Genomic DNA, 22,105 nt, shown 5'->3' with positions numbered 1-22,105 from the left:
GTTGAACATCAATTCGGAGACTAAGCATGCAACGATCGCTACTTGTTCGTATCAGGACGGCTGGAAGTCATCTAGGTTGTTGCTTGGCCGGAAGATTTATTTTATTTTCTCTTGTGATGGCATTAAATTTGCGGTTAAGCGCCCAAATCTGATTACCAATGTTGCATGCATTTAATTATTATGGTCTACTACTGCTCTCTCTCTCTCTCTCTCTCGTGCGCATGCACATGCACACATGATTGCATGCATTTGGAGCAAAATAATGTGGCAACTGCATCAGAATTCTCAATAAACATGTATGCAAGATAGACCAAAATATATGTAGACGTGAACTATCTGCCCCATTGCCCATACGTGCTTTAGCAAATCTTGGCAACTTAGTTAAAGAAGTAGCAGTCAACAGCTGGGTTCGATGGGGTTCTTTTCCAAGGTCAAAACTAAGATTTTCAACTTAAAGCTCTATACGGTCAAGCTATTACTAAATTGGCAATGTTTTTTTAAACCACAGACAAGAAACTGGTGAAATCAACAGTGTCAGACACAAGAAAAGTGCAATCTACCGCCATTTACATTTATATTAGCATGGAAAAAGCCAAATACAATGTTCCTTTTTCAAGAAGAGAAACCAAAATACAATGTTGAAGAATTGCAAGTGGGACAAACCCATCGAATTGCTATCGGAAGTTGAGACCTATGATGTTTGAATGAGGGGTATGACCCACCAGAATTATGCTGGATATTATACATGGAGCCATTTTTTTCATGGCCAATTACTCGGAAAGCCGCCAATTAGGAAGGGGTTGAGAACTTGGCTCCTTTCCTCATGCCCCCCCTCCCCTGATTTATCAATTGGAGCCCAACAACTGGTTCCACTGTAAAAGTTTTGAGCACAGTCACATTGAGTTTGATTTTGAATAACGACCAGATTCAGCAGGGAGCCAATTCTAGCTGCTGGACCTCGTGAGAGTTCCACATGTTGCAATTAAGTCCTTTCCATCATCTTTGCTTTCGCAAAAAATACTCCAGCAAGAAGGCCTGTATAGCAGAATTCAAACATGCTTCATAAAACCTCCCCACAAACAATAGGCACCTCATAAAGCCATTCAGTTAGCTAGATAATGTTGTTCCACCATAAGCACTCACCAAAAAGAATACTTGAGAAGTTTTCAGGGGTTGTTGGAACATTGAAAAGAAGAATCCCAGCTATGGAAAGGGGAATCTTGTTAAGAGAACCCACCAGACTGAAATGGAAAACGTTACAGGAATTCCTTATACACATATAGTCCATAAACTTTAATGAATAAGGTAGAATATAACAATAGTGAATCACGATGCTCAAGGAATTTTTTGATGGAAAGCCTGGTCCAAAGTAATTGCTCCCAGGATTCAATGCAACCCTCACTTGCAGATTGGTGATTTCATGCACCTCGTGTGTAAGCAAGTCTTTTAAGTTTATGCAGTAAGTTTAATCTCATGGAAATTGAAGAGAAACATGTCTTACCTGTATGTTGTAGCACCAGTTTGATGCAGAAACCACATTGAAGTAAAACTAATGGCAAGGCCTAACAATCCGCTTGCTGTCAAAACCAACCAGAATACAGGCATCCGTAGAAGTGGCCTGCCAATAGATGCAGTAGGTAAATAACCCACTTTTCTCAAAAGAAAGTCCAAGACTGCAAGAATCTAAATTATATGAATAGAAAAGTGAGCTTCCCCTGTTTAGTCCACTCATTGACAATCAATTCTGATCTTATAGTTTTGCCTTTGGCTGAAAAAGGTTCAGATAGTCAACTTGGCAACCGAAGACCATGTATCACATCTGCCTTACAGTAAGAGATCAGGCATGAATCTACATGAAACATAATCCTAGGTTGAAGTATGCATGTTGCCATCCAATATTAGACCAAAATCTACATCCAGATGGACTAGAGATGCCTGCATATATATGTTACGTTTATACGTGCCTGCACGTGTTTGCATTCACAAATATTGGCAATATTTCGAAAATAGAAAATAATGTCATCATCAAAATATTATGCTATTTGCAAATATGAAAACATAACTATCTTCAATAACATCAGATATTTGTCTTTTCTTAATTTCCTTTGATTATTTGTACTCTCAGTCCGTGTTTTCCATTTTCATTTCTTTTAAAATTTTAAAAACTATTTGCAGGCATGTTCATATTTTTAGTAGCAAACCCAGAATTTTATACTTTTCTATTTTCATATACATTCTAGATTTTTTCAGTTCCTGACCGAGAAATTCCTGAGAATGATACTTGTGCTCTTACACACACACACACACACACACAGGCACACCCAGCACTTACTTTTCCTTACTACACCCATAACCCTTTAAGTGGTGAATGTGATGGGTACCACTTTGACAAACTCTTTATTTCAATGTTCATCCCTCCCTCTCTACAGGTTATATATATATATATATATATATATATATATATATATATATATATATATATATATATATATATATATATATATATATATATATATATATATATATATATATGGATCAGATATGCTGACCCACTTGCATCTGTTTCTACATTTATCTAACCTTTAAATTTATCTAGCTTTTTAGCCTTGTCAATTTCATGGATATGATGCACAAAAAAGCTAGTCTGGCAGTACATGCATCCATCAAGCCATGAACATGTTTGCATGCATGTGCATACAGGTGCAGAACTAATAACTGTGTGTGAGAAACTAAGAGATAATACACTTCCAGCTCCAGGTTGACAATTCACATGAATCATAAACATAATTCCATAACTCATCAATGTATGTGTAACTTTTAAGTAACGACAAAGGTATACTCAGTCTAACAACCAAAGAAAACAGTAAAAGTAAGAAAAATTGTTGATAGTTTGCAAATGTTGAAAACCTGCAAAAGACATCACTCGTTCCATGATAACCAAAAGAAATAGAGAAGTTCAAGTAATGCTGATTATGTTACCAGTTGCAAGCAGTGGTGGAGCCAGAGAGGGGCACTTGTTTAGAAATAGTCATATCGTTAGGGGTGGAGAGGAGGGCACCTATATATATATATATATATATATATATATATATATATATATATATATATATATATATAGGTAAATATTTAAAGATTCCTTTTACAAATAAAGAAATTTTAAGGGGCTGGCATGGGCAACTGCCCACATGTGGCTACACCACTGGTGCCAAGCATGTAGAGAGAACACTAAGTGTGAGTGCATATCTCAAAACAAAATCTGATGCTTATTGTGCAGTACAATCCACAGTTATGATGGTACAAAATGGATACGAGAAGCAGAAGTAGGGAGCCAGGTTCTGCAAAAAACACTCTCAACAAGAAAGAAAGGAGAACTTTGTCAAAAAGCTCTGTATGTGGTACACTCTTTTAGGATAGCTTGACAGCCATAAACTCCTAAAACTCTTATGTCCCAACCAGGGTATAAGTAAAATAAAAGAACTCACGTCTTAGAAAGGTAGTCCACCTCATTGAATGCAACAAGAAGCATCAGTCCTAGAGGCAGTGAGAGGACATTGTTCAGTAGCACCATTGAGAACTCATTTAAATTACCAGATTTACTGACTTGCTTTGCTGTATCCATGATTCTCCTCAATGTTAACTGGAGAGGAGGAAAACATTATCATGAAGAGGATACCAAGAATGCAATTGAAATAAAAATTGCAGTTATAAAAAAAAATTCAGACTTCTAGTTTTCAAGTCCATAAATCATGAAGAGACTCAATTTGTCAAATCAGGATGTACAAGTTGAGTATTAGAATATATTCTACATAACATTAACATGTAAATGTGCTCCAATATTTCTTTTGATACATGCAGATGGGCCTCCCTGGGTTTTCTGGCTATAGCTGTCTTACTATTGACACCAGAAATCAACTATTGTGAGCAAAAATCACAAAATTTTTCCGGCCTTATGCAGCCAATCCTATCTTTATCAACCCATATTTTTCATAAATGTATCTTGTCAAAGCTCTTTCCTCCTAACAACAGTGTAAGATCAAGTCATACTGAAGTCACTTGGTCATGAGAATAGGAAGGAAATAACATCCAAGTTATAAGAGAGCAGATACTTCTGACAGAACAATAATGTGCATTAGATTATAAGCCCATCAATTATGTATATTGAAGTAATTACCGAATATGAAGCTGTAAGAAGACAGTTTAGAAACTGCCATGAATATCCTACAGCATGAAAAGTAAGATCTGTGATCCCTCCAGATATTGCTGAAATAATCTGCAAGAGTAAAAAAGACATTAAATGGTCCTTTCCAGGAAAGGCCAGATCAATACTGTAAAAGCACAGAGAACCTTATTTGGCAATGACAATCAATTGGCCTAGCAAACCCACAAGAATCAGCAATATATTTGCATATAGTGTGTATGTGTTTGTGCACTTTGAGGAAAGAGAGGAAGGGGGAGGAGATGGAGGTCGGAAAGTAGTGAAGATAATAGAGACCACAAAAAGATAAAGCAATAGCTCAAAGGTAGAACAAAAGATTTTGTCGCCCTGTTGAGTGTCATCAACCACAATAGGAAAAACGAATGCTCTCAACCAAGAAGCAGAGCAAAGAGCATAAATCTGAAAAAGATAACATCCCAAGCATATAGCCAGTAAATAAAGTGTTAGGAGTCATTAAAATAAGAAAGCAAAAGTTTGGGTCTTGGTGTAATTAAATTACATAAATATCCTTCACAGAGACGCAAAGGCAATAGGTTATAAGTATATGCTCGAACAGATGTTGCACAAGCTTAAATTTTCATTTTCCATCGACAGCACATGGCAAGAGAAAAAAGAAAAAACATAGAAGTCAAGCAAATAGTTCACCGTACCATGAAGAACAAAGCTACCCAGACTTTATTGTCATGATGCTTGTTGAAAAGATACATTTCACCAACAGCAGTTATCACATTAGTGACATTCTTCAGGATTGTAACCATCGCAACATTAATGTACTTAAGACTGCATGAATCGAAGAGTAATTAGCCAACTGGAAAGAAACGAGCAGCATGACCACAGAAAGAAAGAATGAAATGTAAACAGTTACATAAGGGCATTATTATTCATCAAAATTCCATGGAGGACAACAAGGGTTCTTTAAAAGATGCCCACTCTAAAAGAATTTTCACTTTTCCAAATTTCAGAAAGGGTCAGGCCAACATGAGACTCTTAAGGTTTGTTATCTGGACATGGCTGCCAAAATTTGAATTTTGAAAGAACAGCCTTGAAGGCTGATTGTCCCTGCAGCATGTGATGTAGTCCAGCATTTTAAGGCCTTAAGCTATATGTACATTATACACCCTTCTGTTACACATATTTATGCCTTAATAGCAATTGAGGATATATATTTGGGGAAATTAACTCAGATAGCATTGCATCATATGGGGCTTTGGGCACTATTATTCTTCATAAATTTGTGACATTTACTGTTAAAACTTAAAAAGTGAATGACACCTAAAGCCACCTAGACATTTCATGTTAAGGTCTTCCATTCATTATGTCTGCATTAGCTGAAAACAGAAAACAGCATCCTAAACAACTTACAGAGAACACAGAGCAATGTTGAAAAGATCTGCAAATAACCATGAACAATGTAATTCTTTTCGTGGCCTTTTAAAATGATGAAATGAGGAAATCAGTTACCAAGGGTTGCACCTGCATTGGCAACCATGACCAAGTGAAGGAAAATGGAACCTCATCATCTTAACATTTATAATCTGGAGTAGAACCCAACCATCTGGAGATATATTTCCGATGCATGAAAATGCATAGATAGTATTTTATGAGATGGTATAATTGCACCATAATGAATACAATCATTTTTTTCATCGCTACTGATTTTCATCCAGTAATCTCATTGAAACCTTGAATCAGAACAGGGGATATGAACCAAGTAACCAACCATATACATAAGCCAAGCTGATTAGTTGTAAACCAAGCAGATTGATAAGTTTCATAACCAGCAGATGAATGAACTGTAGAACACGAGTACGAAAAGATTTTAATAAATTAAAACAAAAAAGAACAATATGTGAGATAACGCAGCACAGCGATTAATAACATATACCTGAAAATGCTTGTAATAAGCATCCCAACAAATATAACGTTCACAGGCAACCAGACCTTAATCAATCTCCAAGTTAGGGGCTCTGTCAAGATTATGCCAGAAAAGCTCAAGAAAGAAACAATAATCACAGATACGAGGTTCTGCATTCAAAGACAGGTAAAAGTTTTACTATCATACACCATTTAGAAGATGAGTGGGAAAATGATGTAGCACATCTGCGTGTGCATGCGTGCATAGCTGACCATATAGTTTGAAATGTACATTAATTCCACAATTAAAATGAAGCATGACGAGAAATTCACCTGATAAACCATTAAAAATATTCCACCACTGAAATCATAGCTTGACAGCACAAACTTATTGACTAGTATCATGCTGCATGAAGAAATGCAATATGCTATCCCAGACAATAAAGCCTGGTTATGAACTTTGCCAAGGACATGTAAATGTGCAGTTCTCTCTCTGTCTTTCACCAGTTTACCATCTTCTAAATCAACATCATCACTGCAGAATGATTTCATCCCCGAAAGTGACCTAACAAAAAGGAAAAAGAAGTAATCAAGACAAAAACGATTCACAATCACATTAACAAGTAATAAATGTTCTCTAACAAAGAATATACAACTTGGATTGACATATCAACATGGAATCACTCATCTCATGGAAGTGCAAAAAGCAACAGAAAATCTCTTTTTCTTCGACCAAAGCTGAATATCGAGCCATGACTTCCACAACCATGGAAATTGTTTGGCTTCATCAAATGTTACTTGATATGGGAACAAGAATAGAAGAACCCACCGATTTGTGTTGCGACAACAAAAGCTCTATCTACATTGCCAAAAACCAAACCTTTCATGAATGAACCAAACATATAGAGATGGATTGCCACTAAGTTCGTGATGAATTTTTGAAGAAAACTATCAAGCTTTCATATGTTTCCTCAAAATTTCAGCTGGCTGATTTCTTCACTAAGCCTCTACGTTCTTCCAGATTTAACTTTCTTTTGGACAAACTTTCTGATAGCACCATAAGTTTGAGGGGGTTGTTAAGAAATAGGGTACATGTATACATATATTACCTATGTTTATGTATGTACATTACATATATAAATATAGGCTAATATATGTTAATAATGTATTATTGATAGGTCATCTTTTTTAGGTTTTATTTTATTATTTTTTGTTTCTTTGTTCTAGTCGTTGGCTAATCCCAACTGCCCTTTTATGAGCCGTTGGAACTAATCCAACAGCTAGTCCTCTCTAGCCTTTCCACTCTTCTCTTGTATAAATACCTCACTATTCCTTGTACAAAGCATGCTGTCATGAACAGCAGTTTCCTAGTTATTGAATAAAAGATTCTTATTCTCCCACTTGGCCTTAGTGCCTATTCTGCTGCATATTTATTTGGTATCTGTTGCAGTCACATTTTCAGGGGCATCCAACAGCTACTTTTTCTAGCTGTTGGAAATCCCCATGGCTCCCTGGTTCTCTCTTATTTATATTTTATAGTAATTGCTTGCCTTCAGTCATATTTTCTGCTAGAGTTCAGCGAGAATTTTTGTGGTCAGAATTCGTGAGCTTTGGGTCCAAAAATCCTTTCAGCATAGACCCCTTGTTTGTTGATAAAGAACAAAAGTACAAAATAATTGAAAAGAACGAGAGAACAAGCTAAATGCGCTACACACTTCCTGCTTCCACCAGAAGGGAAATTACATCAACAGATAAAATTTGATTACAGGAGGTAAGTCGTGAAAAGCTATGAATAAAACAGGGTTCCCAATAGCATCACTTCATTTAAATGGACCTGATTTATCTTCTCATTGCCTGTAGCCATCTCTCATTGTTTCCCTTAAAAAGGATGGGTCTGGAATCAGATGCAATCTCAGATTAGAAACATTTCCATCATCAGCAGCTCAGACTGACACCATTCTCTTCAACATAGAGGAAGCCATCCTTGATTTTAATACCCTCCAGCCACAAAATCCCAGCACAACCATTGCCACTTCCATCAAGCCTGATACAATCTCAAATTCTCAATTGTTCAATCTGGTCTAGTCGAAACCTGCCAGAAAGGACTAAAAACTCTGGTTTTAATCCATAACCGAATGGCCTTTGCAACTTAGTCTGGCCTATCCTGTTTCCAAATCACTTCCATGCAGGAGTTACCCTTTTGGCACTATCCAACTGAATACCTTGATCATCATGAACAATCAAGTTCCTGAATCCAGATGACAACATTAAAACATGACTGCCGACAAAGCTGGATAGCTCTATGAGTGAACCTTCATCCACCAGATGAATGCAGTGACAAACTCCTTGGATGAAATTCTACCAATTCCAAATCTGCTAACTATACTCCAAACAGATTTTTTCAGCAAAAGGTCATGCAAACAGAACATTGGTGCTGGGTTTCAACATTTTTCATACACATCCTACTTCAGTATTAGTGCAATCACTTTTATTTTACAAAATAGTGGTTATCATCAAGATTATTAATGCAGGGAGGGGAAGAATAATTCACTTCATAACATTTGCTAAAAGGTTTAATTTTACAGCTTGTCTATTAATTACAAGTGACCTTAAAATAGGCGCCCCAGTTTCAAAACCAAGGGTCATCCTGCAGCTTTTCTACCACATGCAGTGATATGCACAAAGTGCACGTGCTATCTGTTCTATCACACATGTATCAATGAACATAAGCATATAATAGAATATCTGATCTGAATCATCTGATTGGTCGTACACATGCAATTTGTGCTCGACTTCACCAATCATTTTTAGAAATATACTAGATGGGAGATTAATCGAGAAGGGCATTAAAATTATATCTTTGCTGTAAATGAATACATGCCTGTTTGTAGCTTTTCTTGTACCACTTGCTGGACTTAGAATTTGGCCCAAGGCTCCAGTTTGCTCATGATCAATCAGGCTAACCTTTTCATCATGTGCTGAAACTTCATAGTTCTTGTTTACATTATCCCTCTCACCAATTGAATCCGGCAAGTCAAGGGTACGTCCCAAAGGCATAGTTCTGGAAGACAGTTATGATGTTAGAGCCCCAATTCCACATAAGCAACCTTTTATAATTACTTGTTATCAGAATGAAATGCTGGTAGCTTCTTCTTGTTTTAGAAAGATAAGTAGTTGCTATAATTCCATTTTTCATGCTGTCGACCACATTTTTATATGTGACAGAATGTCACTATGGCAGAACAGAAACACATTGGGACAAGACGTCAGGATCCCTTATCTAATAACACATGCTGATAAAGCATGTGGTCGTGGAAACAAGGTATCATGCAGCTGGTGCCCAGGAGAAAACTAAGTTCATCATCAAGAACTTGATCCTTTGTCAAACTGCATAAAAACACATAGCTCTCCTGTATGGAAGGGCCATACCACCAAAACAGAATATGGTAAGAGGAACCCATGAACAAAAAGCGTGATGTTAACTGATGTGTAGTCAAAGCCAATGAATCGACAGAAGTGATTATAATGTATACAATGCTAATTTCTTAGAGGATGTGCATGTCACACAAAAAATTACTTAAAATATATCCTCCTTGGAATGGAGCTCCTTTTTTCACTCAACAAAGATGAGTTTTGCTGATCAGCGGGGAGGAAGACCAAGCAAGATTCTGACAAAGCCATGCCCGGCTAACAAGGTGTGTCTGAATATCCTAAACATGCGTCTGAGACAGCCCGTTCCAGACATGTTAACAATAAGAGGATGTGTCGGACTCTCTCTCTCAAGTCACACCCATGCCAGCGACTGGACTCGGTGTTATTTTGGGGATTAAAAGAAAAGCACCGAGTCTCAGATACTCAGTTTTCTGTCTGATTGAGTAATTGTACCACCAAAGCTAACACTAAATTGCAAGCTCATAAACCATGTCACATGGATTTCTTCTGCAGATTGTCTGATGGACATCTACTAGAACCCCAAAGTTGTGATGAAGGACACAGCAGCGAGAAAGAACATCCTACTCAATTGTGTGCTTACAACAGGACCAATATTTTCAAAGACCCACCACTATAGCCTTCTTAAGCGAAAAACGAAAACAATAGCTCTTGCCCATGTATTCATTTCTAAGTAAAACAAAAGGCAGTTCCAAGAAACGAAAACCGTCCAAATGCTCTATCTGTTTATTAACACAACCAACAACGGAAATCAAGTGCCCAGCACACCGATAACTTCATAGTTCTTTATATGGTAGCATAAAAAGATGTTTATGGGGAAAGAACACCCTTTTGTACTCGTATACAGGCAAAAGCAGCAAATTACTATAGAACATCTTATGCAGCAGATGAGATAATAAAAATTGCATCTCTAGGACCAACTTTCAAAAGACTGAGCTTAAAACGCAACGTCAAGATCTCATTCCCAATTCAGTAAGCACCATCAGAACTACAAACTGAACGCTGAGTCTGTGACTTTTCAGAAAAGTAAAACCCAAAGATAGGTAAAAAGGCCGTGAAAGAAGGAAAAACACCGAAATCATTGACATACCTCGATCCCATCAGAACAACGATATCAAGAACTATGCCTTAAGATCACGCTTGCAACTCGGAATCACAATTTTCCAGATGCCATCTTCATTAGCGAATCCAGAGAACCTGAAAGTTCAATGCAAACTGAAACAAGTGGTCAAAAACCACTTGCAGCTCGTGAAATAAGCTCAAATACAAACCAAAAGATTGCTCAAAACTCCCAACAGTTTTGAATACTCCTGGGATTTTACCTTTTTACTGCTGGATAGAGTTGGCAGCAACACTAGTAACCAGGCATTTGAAACGTCAAATAGAGACAAACAAGAATTGAATAAACTACCGTGGCAGAGCTTGTTCAGAAATCACACCTATATTATACGTACAGACAGAGGGAGGGAGAGAATTCAATTACTTTAATCACTAGCTTAGTTTAATCTAATAGATAGAGAGGGAGGAGGGGAGCGACAGATGGATTGGAGAGAGAGAGAGAGAGAGAGAGAGAGAGAGAAAGAGAGAGAGGGCGGAGAGCTGAAAGGGAGCCCGTTGGTAGAAAATTCGATGTTAGGAAGGTGTCAGGACAAAAATCGCCGCTATGGTCCGCTCAATAGCGTGAAGCTTTTCTGTTTATCTCTTTCTAATTTTACTTGCGGGCTCATCTTTTACCTATAAAGTCTAAAAGAGCCTCAACCTCATAAATTTTACTGTTAACTGACAAAATAAAGTGCTTGATTTTAATGCCTGACGACTTCGGGACTCGTGTTTTTTGGTTTTTTTATAGATTATTCTATAAATCCAATTGGGTGGTCTATAATTTCCTGAATGTCACGCAGTTACATATAAATATGTAAAAAATGAGCACTTTTTTAATGAATTCATCTTTGGAAAAAATAATTGTCATTTCATTCAGCCGCTTTTTAAACAAGCTTAAGCGCATTAATGAAATATGTTTTATGGATATAAACATAAGTTTAGTCAGGAATATACGTTGTATTTTCTAAGATGGATTTATTTGGTAGTTTACAATTCAAACATTTTCGGAATAAATTGTCTGAATCATTTACGTGCGCTCCCGCTGGCAGCCCCACCAGTACCTTCTTCGTCTAGTTTTGACCAAAGAAAATCCATGTCCGACCGAAAAGATTTGGATTTTCATATTTTTATTTTGAGCTTTGAGATTCTACATGACTTCTTGTTTGAATTTGATCATGTTATTTTGACTGTTGTGTATCTTAGTTTTAGCTTTAGACTTTAGTTATAAACCATAATTGTTTTTTACATATAGGAAGTTAAAATCTGTCAATGGTTAAAAATTAAAAAAGTGTATGTAAAAATAGTTGCAACACATGTATTTGCAACGGTTTATGGTGCAGTAATGGTCAGTAAATCTTTTTTTTTTTTTAATTTTAGTCATTTGACGCATCTGACATCTAAATTCATTGAGATGTCCTTGTGAGCCACTCTCTTTAACTTTTCCTTGAGGCAATTGTCCTTATTTTTAAGAAGCATCTTTCTCACTCTAGGGAATTCACATCTCATTAACTTGTGGTCATTATTCCCGCTCACTTGCCTTGACTTTTTCTTCTAATGGCAGTCTTTCTTGCATGTAAGCAGAGGTAAAGTTAGAAATTTTTGGCCGAAAGACATTATTTCATGAATTTTCATTCTTTAAGAGGTACTAAAATATATAAATAAACAAATATTTAAAAGCACCTTTTTGTAAATAAAAAAAATTGAGAGCTGTTGGGGCTCTGCCAATATATTTAAGAAGTCATTGACTTACCCTCCGGCAGCGCAAAGGGCTGGCAAAGGTCATGGTCCCTCAGATTTCGAGAAAGAAAAAAATTAGGATTTAAAAAAAAAATACCGTATCCCTTGTAAAACTTTTGAAAAATATAATCCGATCCTCTTTAAAAATAAATCTTGGCTCCAGCCATGTATCAAGGAGGTCAATTTTTTTTTTTTAGTAGATTGATAAAATATTTTTTAGTGTATTTCATGAATCTGCCTCATATTTATAGAATAATTAGATATTGTTTACCAAAAGGACATGAAAGGAAGAGGTCAGCCTATGGCTTAGGGGCATGATTCGATACAAAATCCATGCATAAAATGAGATATTAATGTGGAGAATCCAATGAAACTTGCTGGTAAAGGTGAAGCAGGATCCGCTTGATTCGGCCATATGAACCACTGCTGGATCAGATCCAGAATTTTGACCAAACTACCCAAATCTCATAAGTTGTGCAAAAAAAAGACTCTTGACCTTGTTTGCGGCTTGAAACATGTCTTATCCGATCAAATTTATAGTCTTTTGACCAACATACTTCCTTGGCATATTTTGTATAGCGGAAACATGATATGCCCACACATTAAAGAACCCAATTTATTTTTTCATTAAAAAAATATATCTTTCTAAATCATGTCTATTATGTTTTTAAATACTTTTAAAACTTACAACCTGTTTTGATATATATATACACACTACATGTCATATGTTGTCACATGACTGAAAGGTAAAAATATATCATAATTAAGAAACAGCTCTCATTATGATGCACAATGATTCATTGTATTTTTAATAGTGATTCTTTTTGGTTTTAGTAATAGATTTTTCATTTTTAACCATTCAACATATGTCAACATATAATTATTATATGCACATATATATTGGAATCAGCTGGCGGCATATGTGGCTTTTTTTTTTGTCCTTTAAAGCCTTATACAAAACGGACATCTAGTCTCTAATGTACCTTTTGCAGCTGTTTTTACTTTTTATTGGTACCACAAAAAAAAAATCTAGTCATATGCAACAGCTGATTATATATATATATATATATATATATACTTGCCTACATTAAATTCTTACCTGCTACAAAGAGAGCACACATCTCAAGAAATAAACTATTCCTTCACCCATTTTTCAAGACGGCAGGACAGAAGCATCTAAGGTGGGGTCATTAAATTGGTCTGAAATTAGGGTTTGATGCCCTAAAGGATTCCCACGTTAATGCTGCAGGTGTTTGCACATACGAAATTGCAAGTCACAGAACCATCTAAGTTAGTAATTTTGTTTTTATTTGAAGCCTCCTGTTATTACATTAATTTGCTACTTAGTTAGTGGGTTTCCAATGCTTGCTCAGAGGACAATTGTTTTTTGTGCCCTTTTTTCTCACAAAAAATTGATCTCTGCTATAGATGCCTTATTTGTCTTTCTAATTAAAATCCCACTCTCGAATAATGTTTTGCTTCTTAGTATCTCTTACCTTTCAAGCGGAATTACATTCTTTCGTAGATTTCTAAGCAATTATTCTTTTGCAATCAAAGTAAAGGGCTTCCTCGCGAACACGACTGCGACAGGCATTTTGGAGCCACGTGCCTGTGCGATAGCATATTCGAACTCGAAAATATATGCTTAGATACTAAGCCAAAAGATGCCTGCATATCAGATTCATGGCCTCATTCAAATTGAAGGTACTTTATCTGAACACTTTTGAGGGAGTTCATATTATATATGGTGTTTTACTTTTCTGTATGAAAACAAAAGTTTGTCAGCTTTGACGTTTTCTGCAATCTAACGAAAGGGCCTCCACCGCCGTCATTTTATTATTTTATGGGCTTCATTTACAGCAGAGCAGTACAATTAGCACTTCTAACATTCAGCAAAACTGTTATTTTCTCTAAATAATAACTTAAAAAGAATCTAAAACAAAAAGGTGGTAGCTGATGAGAACACAATCAAGACAAAAGATGGACGACACGAAAGAGTTGACTGTCCTTCTTTTTTTAAAAAAAAGGTGAAAACATCGGCGAATCAAGGAAAACAGAAAGAGGGAAAAGTTCAAAGGTATCTTTTTTAAAATTCCAAAATGAAAAATGCCTCTTTGTCACGTTTTCCCATTGTTTAAGAAAAAGTATGTTTTTTAATTTACTTTATTCTTCTAGGACTCTCAGAAAATTGCTTTTTTAAATATATTTTAAATTTCTTTAACTTATTATTGAGTATTTTGAATTTGAACAATATTTTTTGTAATAAATAAGTAGAAAACTCAATTTTCCATTTCTTCTATTATTTCTGTATTTTAATTTTCTGAACTCATCAGGTTCTTCTTCTGAAGAAAAAAAAATCAATTAATACCTAAGAAAAACATTTGAGGGAACAAGTGAAGAACAAATTGAACAATGTGTCAATGTTTTACTACGAATCCAAGCCCCAGACATCTAGGTGAAACTATATATATATATACTTTAGCCTCTAGCTAAGCTGGACTACTGACAAAAGGACTGAGTTCAAGTAGTTAGTTACCTAGGCTGCTTGGAGTTTCATACAACTTAGGGAATGCATATAAATTTATCTGTGATGGTTTAGTCAAGATACTCAAGGTCATTACTAACCAAGGAAATGAATGGCTCTATGTTGTTTTACATTGCTAAGATTAAACACCAACAACCTGATTTGCATTCACCCGAACAGAGTCTGACATAGCATTGACTGTGTGCATGGTGAGTCCAAAGCCACACCGTGTCCGGCCGTGCCAAGTCTGTGCTACATAGCTTCGGTAGCACATGAATTGTGAAGCAACTATCTAAGCAGATAAACCATGGATAAAGTAATAAAAGAACGGATTTATCTCACAAGTGCAACTTTCATGATGGATGGGTTGAATACTGTTGGGCAGGATCGTCCATTGCCTATCAGTCATTGAACGAATTTGGGAAAAAAAAAAAAAAGAGATCCACTATTCACTATGATCACTACAGTCAGATACATGATAGGTGATAGGCTGAAAAGAAGCTATACAGGCTGCACTTGGTAACAGTGATGAGGATTTTGGCATTTGCACAATTTTGTTACATATCGAACAACACATATACAACATATTATTAGGACTGCAGAGAATGAAACAATTGAAGGATCATTTAGAGAAGGTTGTTCAATTATCTCGGAAATTAATGTTGGTTGTAGTCTCCTCTTTGATGTTGCTTTCATATTCGCTCATAATCAAGCTTATCAGTCTGCAAAAACATAAAAGATAAATATTATAGGCCATACATACGGGAGATCACTATAATTTCAGTCAAGGCATTCTTAATCGTCATACCTTGACGAGCATGTCAGTTGGAAGCCATGCAGGAGCAGTTGGTATCCCTACCCAGGCAACCTATTGGAGGAATGAAGGCCAGTCAGATAGCAACAGAATTGACTGTAAACTTGTCTTCAAAGTTAGATCATGAAAATATAGAGGGCAGAAGCAATTCCATATGAACCAACAAGGTTCCACTTGCTACATGAACTGGCTAAAAGCCTCCAAACTGAAGTCGATCAGCAAACAATTGGGAGACTTCTGGTGGCCAGAGGCATACTTGCGTTTTATACTAACAAACAACCAAGATGGGATGTGGCAACCATTCGTTGCCTGATTAGCATGCTTAACAAGTTCAAAACGCTTGGTGGTCTCCTCTATCATAGAAAAAGAGAAAAAGAAAAGGTGACTAGAAAAGAACTGCCTCCATTTGGAGAAGTCATTACTTTACTCTTCACAATTCCAGATTTGCCAACCTAAACGAATCTGGGTGAGACAGGCATAGTGACTGTACTATTGTCGGGCCATAGAGTTCCAATAAACTGTTTATGTAGTAAAACCATAACGAACCAACTATTCAATGTGAAAGAAACATCTCTAGACATTGGTCCAGATTAAGAACGAGCATACAAATGAAATGAACAAACACCCTCTAACATACCAGTGCATGCTCTCCAGTCTCAAAAATGCGAATATCCAGGACCTACCCACATCATTCACACAGATAGTCAGTAGAAAAATCCAATTAAATACAGAGAACAACCAAGATACTGTAAACCCATGAGAAAGGCTGCATCAAGAATATGCACTTTCCATAATCTGGAATTTACAGTTTACAGAATGAGCTAAAAAGCAGAGACTAGTGATGCAACAACTTGCTAACTGTCCACCGTTTCTATGATTATTCTATCAAAAATCAACTTAAAATCTCATGAGATGCTTAAGAAACATATTGATAAACAAAAAAGTGGTTCATTTGCTCACCTCACCACGGTCTTCATAGATGTAGTCCAAGCCTTTATAGTAAGGTGGATGCCCAACCGATAGATACTTCCATCAGAAAAGACAGGAATTAGCAAATATGCCAAGGCCGTGCAAAGTAACCAAATGCTGCCTGTTGGAACTTTTTTATTGGCGTACAGTAAATTATTTAACCAATTTCAGAAGAACTTTATGCATTAAATATTTGATTCATTTTCCCACTTAAATTTATTGAGGGAAGAGAGAACAGGGCAGGAATAAACATATAATCCAATATTGATCACCAACAAACCAAAAGAATGAGGCACATGAGAGTGTGTGTGTGAGAGAGAGAGACAGAGAGATAATTTTCTGTCTGTACTGTTTAGCTTTCTCTACCATATGTTACGGGGACCCTCCATCTGTTATTCTCTATTCTCAGGATACTTACTTCATTTATTATTGTTTCACCTTTATAAACAAGTTTCTGCAGCACTATAAGCAAGGTTTCAGTAAAAATAGTTCTGAATCTTCACCGTACACACCATGATGCAAAGGATGCATCTTAGATTGTCCAATTTGTGCTTTAATTCATTATTTTGTCTTCCATCACTATATACAATTTTATGGAAGTCACAGAGTGTGAACTTTCAAGATGTATCAAATATGTGTGTGTATATATATATATATATATTAAGATTACATATATGCACTTTCTACATAATTGATTTGTGTATATTTATACTTTATAGTTGTATAAGGTTTAGCTTCTTAGGTTTAGTTTCTTACTCCTTTCTTTTGTATTTATTCTTGCAGTACTTATCTTTCCTGCTAAGAAGTTGCTGAACTAGCAGTTGGCTGGCCTCAACAGCTACTTATCTATCCGTAGGCTAGCCCCTTCTTCATCTTCTTTATGCTTTTCCATATATAAAGGGATAATTCCCCCTCGTATTTGATAAGGCTTGTAAAGCCAAGTTAATGTGGACTTTGGCATTCTTCTCCCCTTCGATTCTACTTTGTGAAGAGCCATTCAGTGCTCTTATGTTTGTTCTTGAGACTGAGAGTGTCCCACTCTCTTGTGTTTTCCGATAAGAAGATTTTGTTGTGCTTGTGCTATTTGAAGCCAAGTTTCTTAAGTAGTCCCATCATTACAATCAGCATCTCATGTGGAAACACAAGAAATGTCAATTCCGAAAGTTATTGGTCCTTGCAATGCATAGAAAAATGATTCTGATTGTACTGGTACCTCTAGTTCAAGCTAGAGGCATTCTTATCATACATTAGTTCGGGAAGCTGACTTTGAAAATACATGTCCTGTACCGTTCTCAGCAACAGGTCATTGTGATGTGATTTAATATGGAGATTCTTTATGAAGTGAGGGATTTTTCTCAGGGACATTCGTTTGGATCCTTGGCTTTTTGAATGACTACCAGAACTACCTTCACCAATTGTTTATTTTTATCTACTAGAGTAAGATCCATCAAAGAAGAAAAAATGGTAGATCTACAAGGCAAACTACCATTGTCACTTGGCAAAGGCAATGGTTGCCTCCATTTCATGCCACTTGAGCTAAATCAATATCTCTATGCCACCTAGGCACACCTCTACCTGATAGGAATGGTTATGTTTCAGAAGCTGGTTGCTACATCGAGCAAGGAAAATTATATATATGACTGAAAATTGACTACCCATGTGATAGGTGGCTTGCCTATCATCTTATTATATTGTTTATTGCAAGGACTAATGAAAGTTCATCCTCTTTATTCTATTCAAATAAACTTATGAAGTCTCTTACACATGGGCCTCCACAAGGAGACAACTGAGACATCTAATTTCTAATAGCCTGTAGGAAAAATGTATGTGCAAACAGTCATGCATGATCATTCCCTTTGATCAACTCACTTTTCCTTCCCTGTTATAGTTTATCGAATATCTGTCAACATGAGAAAGTGGCCAACTGTAATAAATGCCAAACTCGAACCAAGCAACTAAAAATCTTAATTTACTGGATTTGATTTGCATCTGATACAAATCCAAAATCTGATGTGACTCAGACCGGGTTATGTTAACTTTTTTTTTTAAGAAAAAACAATATATAACTTGTCTTTTAATCGTAAAAAGTTTGTAAAATGACTTAATTTCACTTATATGATTCAAAAAGAAGTCAAACTAACATAAAGTGAAGTCACAACTAAGTTCATCCTCCATGAATTGCTGCAATTGAGGAAAGGCATTTATGTAAAACACAAAGTTAACATATTGAATGAAGAGACATTAGGAAAACTCCATCAATTTTGTTAATATTGCTCGACTTTAACAAACAAAACCTGTATCTTCAATAAAGTAACAAACAGAACCTATATCTTAGCCTGTACCAACTATCAACAGAATAAAATATTGAAGTATGAACTAAAACAAGTCCACCTACTGGGTTCACCCGAGAGGGGGCAAGCCGAGCCGAGTCACCGGGTTGACTTGGCGAGTTTTAAGACATTGGTTCCAACTGATTCTTGCATAATATCTAGCTTTGTTCTTTTCTTGATTTCAGCATCCAACATTGATATAGAATCTATCTTTTTCTTGCCTTAGCTTTTTTCATGCTTTATTAGGTTTGCTAACCTTAATGAGTTGCATTAGCTGATGTGGATGATGAGTTAAACAGTGACATTTTGCAAAATTTGGTATTTTATTTTCTATACAGCAATGTGTATTTACGTGTGGCTTTTCTTTTGTTTTCTTTTTTATTTCGCCTAAAGCAACAATTGTCTTGTACGATTGTGCAGTTTCCTCTTCAGGTAGATCTAGTCATTGTCTTGTTTCTTCACGTCTAACTCTTTATCCAGCCTTTTCTGTTAGTATGAGGAAATAAGGATACTTTGTTAGAGCTGACCCTTTTTCTTTTTTCTTTTTTGGGATCACAAGCTGGGACTAAGCAAATTTGTCACTGCCACTTAGGTCCAAGTACCAGTGTTGGTAGGGAAGATACAGGACACTGGTACTTGGACACAATATGCCAAGTCCAGAAATGAGTGATCACACTCACATCCACATATGAGGCAAGTCAAAAAAACCATCGCAAAACAGCGTGAGGTCATTGAAAATTTTGCCACCCAAATATAAATTTGTCAACAACTGTTTGGACAGATGCTATTCAGAAATTGAGTAACAAATGCAGCTTCACCGTTATCATAACTTGATGGAAATGCTATTAAGTGTTGCAATAATTTCTGAAAATCTGACAAATGAATTTGATTAACCTAATAAGAGAGCCAACAGAGAATTGCTTGAGAATGTCTATTAACTAAAGAAACTTGCCGACCTCACGAATAAAAAAAAATATTTGATTACACACCCGATGAAAGTCTCACAAAAATGCAGACTTTGCTGTAATCCACAAAATCCCCACAAAGAACAACAAGCAAAACTACCATTCAGAATCGAGCTTTCTCATCAACTAAGAAAGTAAAACAAATAGATAAACAAGCACATATGCTTACATTGATACTGTCGAGATACTTTTCTTTATCCACCCTCACAATTTGGCCTTTCTTCACTGTACCAAGTTAAAAAACAAAAGGGAAAAAAAAAAAAACTAAACTTGCAGGAGAAAAAACTAGAAAAATGCATCCATAAATGGAGAAACGAATCCATACTCGAGTAAACTGGCCTTTTTGGTGGCTTTGGAGCGGCGGGGACTTCAGCACCCTTGTTCTCAGCCAGCTTCTCGTCTCCCGGCTTAGCAGAGGTGGAGCTCGTCGCCATGACTGGAGGCATTTTTGAAACTTTTACGAGGGGAGAAGGACAATATCTTAAATGGGGAACCCTGGAAGACAGCATGGGAGGCAGCACAACGGAGGAGGAAGGGGTGAAGGTAGCCATTGGCAGAGAGAGAGAGAGCTCCAGGCTTCTGACACGTCAGACTCACTCCCCTTCGCTTTATCAGTGCTGGAAACGGATCGGATATGGTTTAGATCATGCTTGGGGAGAATCGGTTTCCCAATGTATCCGAATCAGAGAACAGATCCAAATCTGAGAGTATGAAGCAAGTCTAGATCCAAACACAACGGTGTGAACCGTGAACAAATTGCGTTCGATCCAACAATGTAAGCCTGACAGCGTCTTGGTTTGATAACAAAGAAGAATTCCAAGTAAAATTTACATTGTTTATGTCTTCGGAGAAAGGTGCAAAGTGGAAACATTTGGGTCTTTTATTTGAGAAGTTACCCTCCGGGCCCTTTCTTCAGTTCACTTTTTGTTTCAATTCAGAGGTAGATTTTGCAAAACCTTGTTTTTGTTTGGGAAAAGATTTTGCAAAACCTGGTTTCAACGAGGTTTTGAGCCAAACTGTGTTTGGCTGTCGTCAAACACCCCCGAAACAGGGTTTCGGAGACAAAAACAAGGTTTTTTACTCTGAAACCCCGTTTCAAGGTGTCATCCAAATGCAGCGTTACTTTTATCTCGCCCCAATTTTCTTTTTCCTTTTTTCTTTTTTTTGACAACCATTTTCTTCTCACTGAAATTGATAAAGCTTAGAAAAGGATTGCAATATTCATATGTAAGTAACTGCCAAGACAATTGTGAACCATATTTGTTTCTATTACTGAATATTCATAATAAGGAGAAAAACACTCATGGTCAGAGTTTAGTATTTATGAAAGTCAGGATTCAGACTTTGAACCATTAAATTTTTGTCTAGGCTTCCCTTCTTTGAGATTTAATTAGTTTGTGTAACGTACAAAAGAGAGAATTATCTCAATAGAAATCCTCCAATGCCAACTGGGCATTTTCTCGGGGTATAAAGTGATTCAGTGGCCAGCATGTAACGGAAACTAATAAGACACTATTTATAACTGACCTAAGTAACGACGATATGCACAAGAGAATGGCCTCTAACCACGAAAGCTACCAATTAATTGAGTATTGCGCGTCAACCATGCACTCCACAGCCACAGTAGTTACGATTACTTCGACGCCTCTATGCCCTCCTTTTCCTTTAACAGCTCCTGGCGTGAACCTAAGAGGCTATCCCCAACTGAGACTCAAATGATATAACTCTAGCAGCCATCATGCTTCAGAGCACATGTTCTTTTATGTTAGGCTTGTGAGTATCAATGAGGTATGAACTTCAGTCAATATCCTTGTGAAAAAAATATTGCAATTTGGGATTGATAGCAGCAAAAAAAAATTCTAGCCAGTCAAGTTAAGCGCAGCAGGGCATGTACCATCACGAAATTTCGAGCCTTTCTGTCAGTCCATTGTTAAAGAACAGAGAAAAATCAATCCGCAATAAAAATAAATGACAGATAGAGAGATTGAGAGAGAGAGAGAGAGATTCCATTAGTCTTAATGCGGCATGTACACCTTACCGTCTTTAGCCTTACATCAATACGCACCACTCTGCATGTCTCTCATCCCAAAGTAAATTCAAATGGAGAGAGAGAGAGAGAGAGATTCCATTAGTCTTAATGCGGCA

At 36.6% G+C, this 22,105-nt stretch overlaps 2 protein-coding genes across 7 annotated transcripts; both read right to left on the bottom strand.

Moving 5' to 3' along the window:
* Positions 1-537: 537 nt before the first annotated feature.
* Positions 538-11,174, bottom strand: LOC116259795 (GDP-mannose transporter GONST1-like). 6 transcript variants are annotated; one of them, XM_031637720.2, is made up of 11 exons: positions 10,843-11,174; positions 10,611-10,735; positions 8,952-9,131; positions 6,404-6,635; positions 6,102-6,241; positions 4,867-4,996; positions 4,172-4,270; positions 3,483-3,637; positions 1,502-1,618; positions 1,144-1,241; positions 538-1,035 (listed from the first exon to the last, which is right to left on the bottom strand). In XM_031637720.2, exons 2-11 carry the CDS (start codon positions 10,619-10,621, stop codon positions 983-985), a joined length of 1,215 nt encoding a protein of 404 aa, XP_031493580.1. In that variant the 5' UTR covers positions 10,622-10,735; positions 10,843-11,174; the 3' UTR covers positions 538-982. The 6 variants fall into 6 exon arrangements, with proteins under 6 accessions (XP_031493580.1, XP_031493588.1, XP_031493596.1 ...); XM_031637728.2 differs by having other exon boundaries at positions 10,611-10,717; XM_031637736.2 differs by lacking the exon at positions 8,952-9,131.
* A 4,069-nt stretch (positions 11,175-15,243) lies between these two features.
* Positions 15,244-20,561, bottom strand: LOC116246287 (NAD(P)H-quinone oxidoreductase subunit O, chloroplastic). Its single transcript, XM_031618087.2, has 6 exons — positions 20,286-20,561; positions 20,130-20,185; positions 16,657-16,722; positions 16,334-16,375; positions 15,691-15,750; positions 15,244-15,604 (listed from the first exon to the last, which is right to left on the bottom strand). Exons 1-6 carry the CDS (start codon positions 20,509-20,511, stop codon positions 15,575-15,577), a joined length of 480 nt encoding a protein of 159 aa, XP_031473947.1. The 5' UTR covers positions 20,512-20,561; the 3' UTR covers positions 15,244-15,574.
* Between the last annotated feature and the right edge of the window lie 1,544 nt (positions 20,562-22,105).

Source organism: Nymphaea colorata, chromosome 1, assembly GCF_008831285.2.
Source record: "Nymphaea colorata isolate Beijing-Zhang1983 chromosome 1, ASM883128v2, whole genome shotgun sequence".
NCBI lineage: Eukaryota > Viridiplantae > Streptophyta > Magnoliopsida > Nymphaeales > Nymphaeaceae > Nymphaea > Nymphaea colorata.
Note: the sequence above shows the minus strand (reverse complement) of the source record. Positions and strands in the feature narration are given on the sequence as shown.

Bases quoted from the DNA above. Each gene is read 5' to 3' on its own strand.
- LOC116246287 (XM_031618087.2), bottom strand. From the start codon at position 20,511: ATGGCTACCTTCACCCCTTCCTCCTCCGTTGTGCTGCCTCCCATGCTG. The intron at 16,723-20,129 runs GTAAGCATATGT...TTCTGATGGAAG, and splicing joins AGTATCTCGACAGTATCAAT to TATCTATCGGTTGGGCATCC. The intron at 15,605-15,690 runs GTATGACGATTA...ATGTTTTTGCAG, and splicing joins CAACTGACATGCTCGTCAAG to ACTGATAAGCTTGATTATGA.
- LOC116259795 (XM_031637720.2), bottom strand. The intron at 6,242-6,403 runs GTGAATTTCTCG...CTTTGAATGCAG, and splicing joins TATTTTTAATGGTTTATCAG to AACCTCGTATCTGTGATTAT. The intron at 4,271-4,866 runs GTACGGTGAACT...TTACTCTTGCAG, and splicing joins GGGTAGCTTTGTTCTTCATG to ATTATTTCAGCAATATCTGG.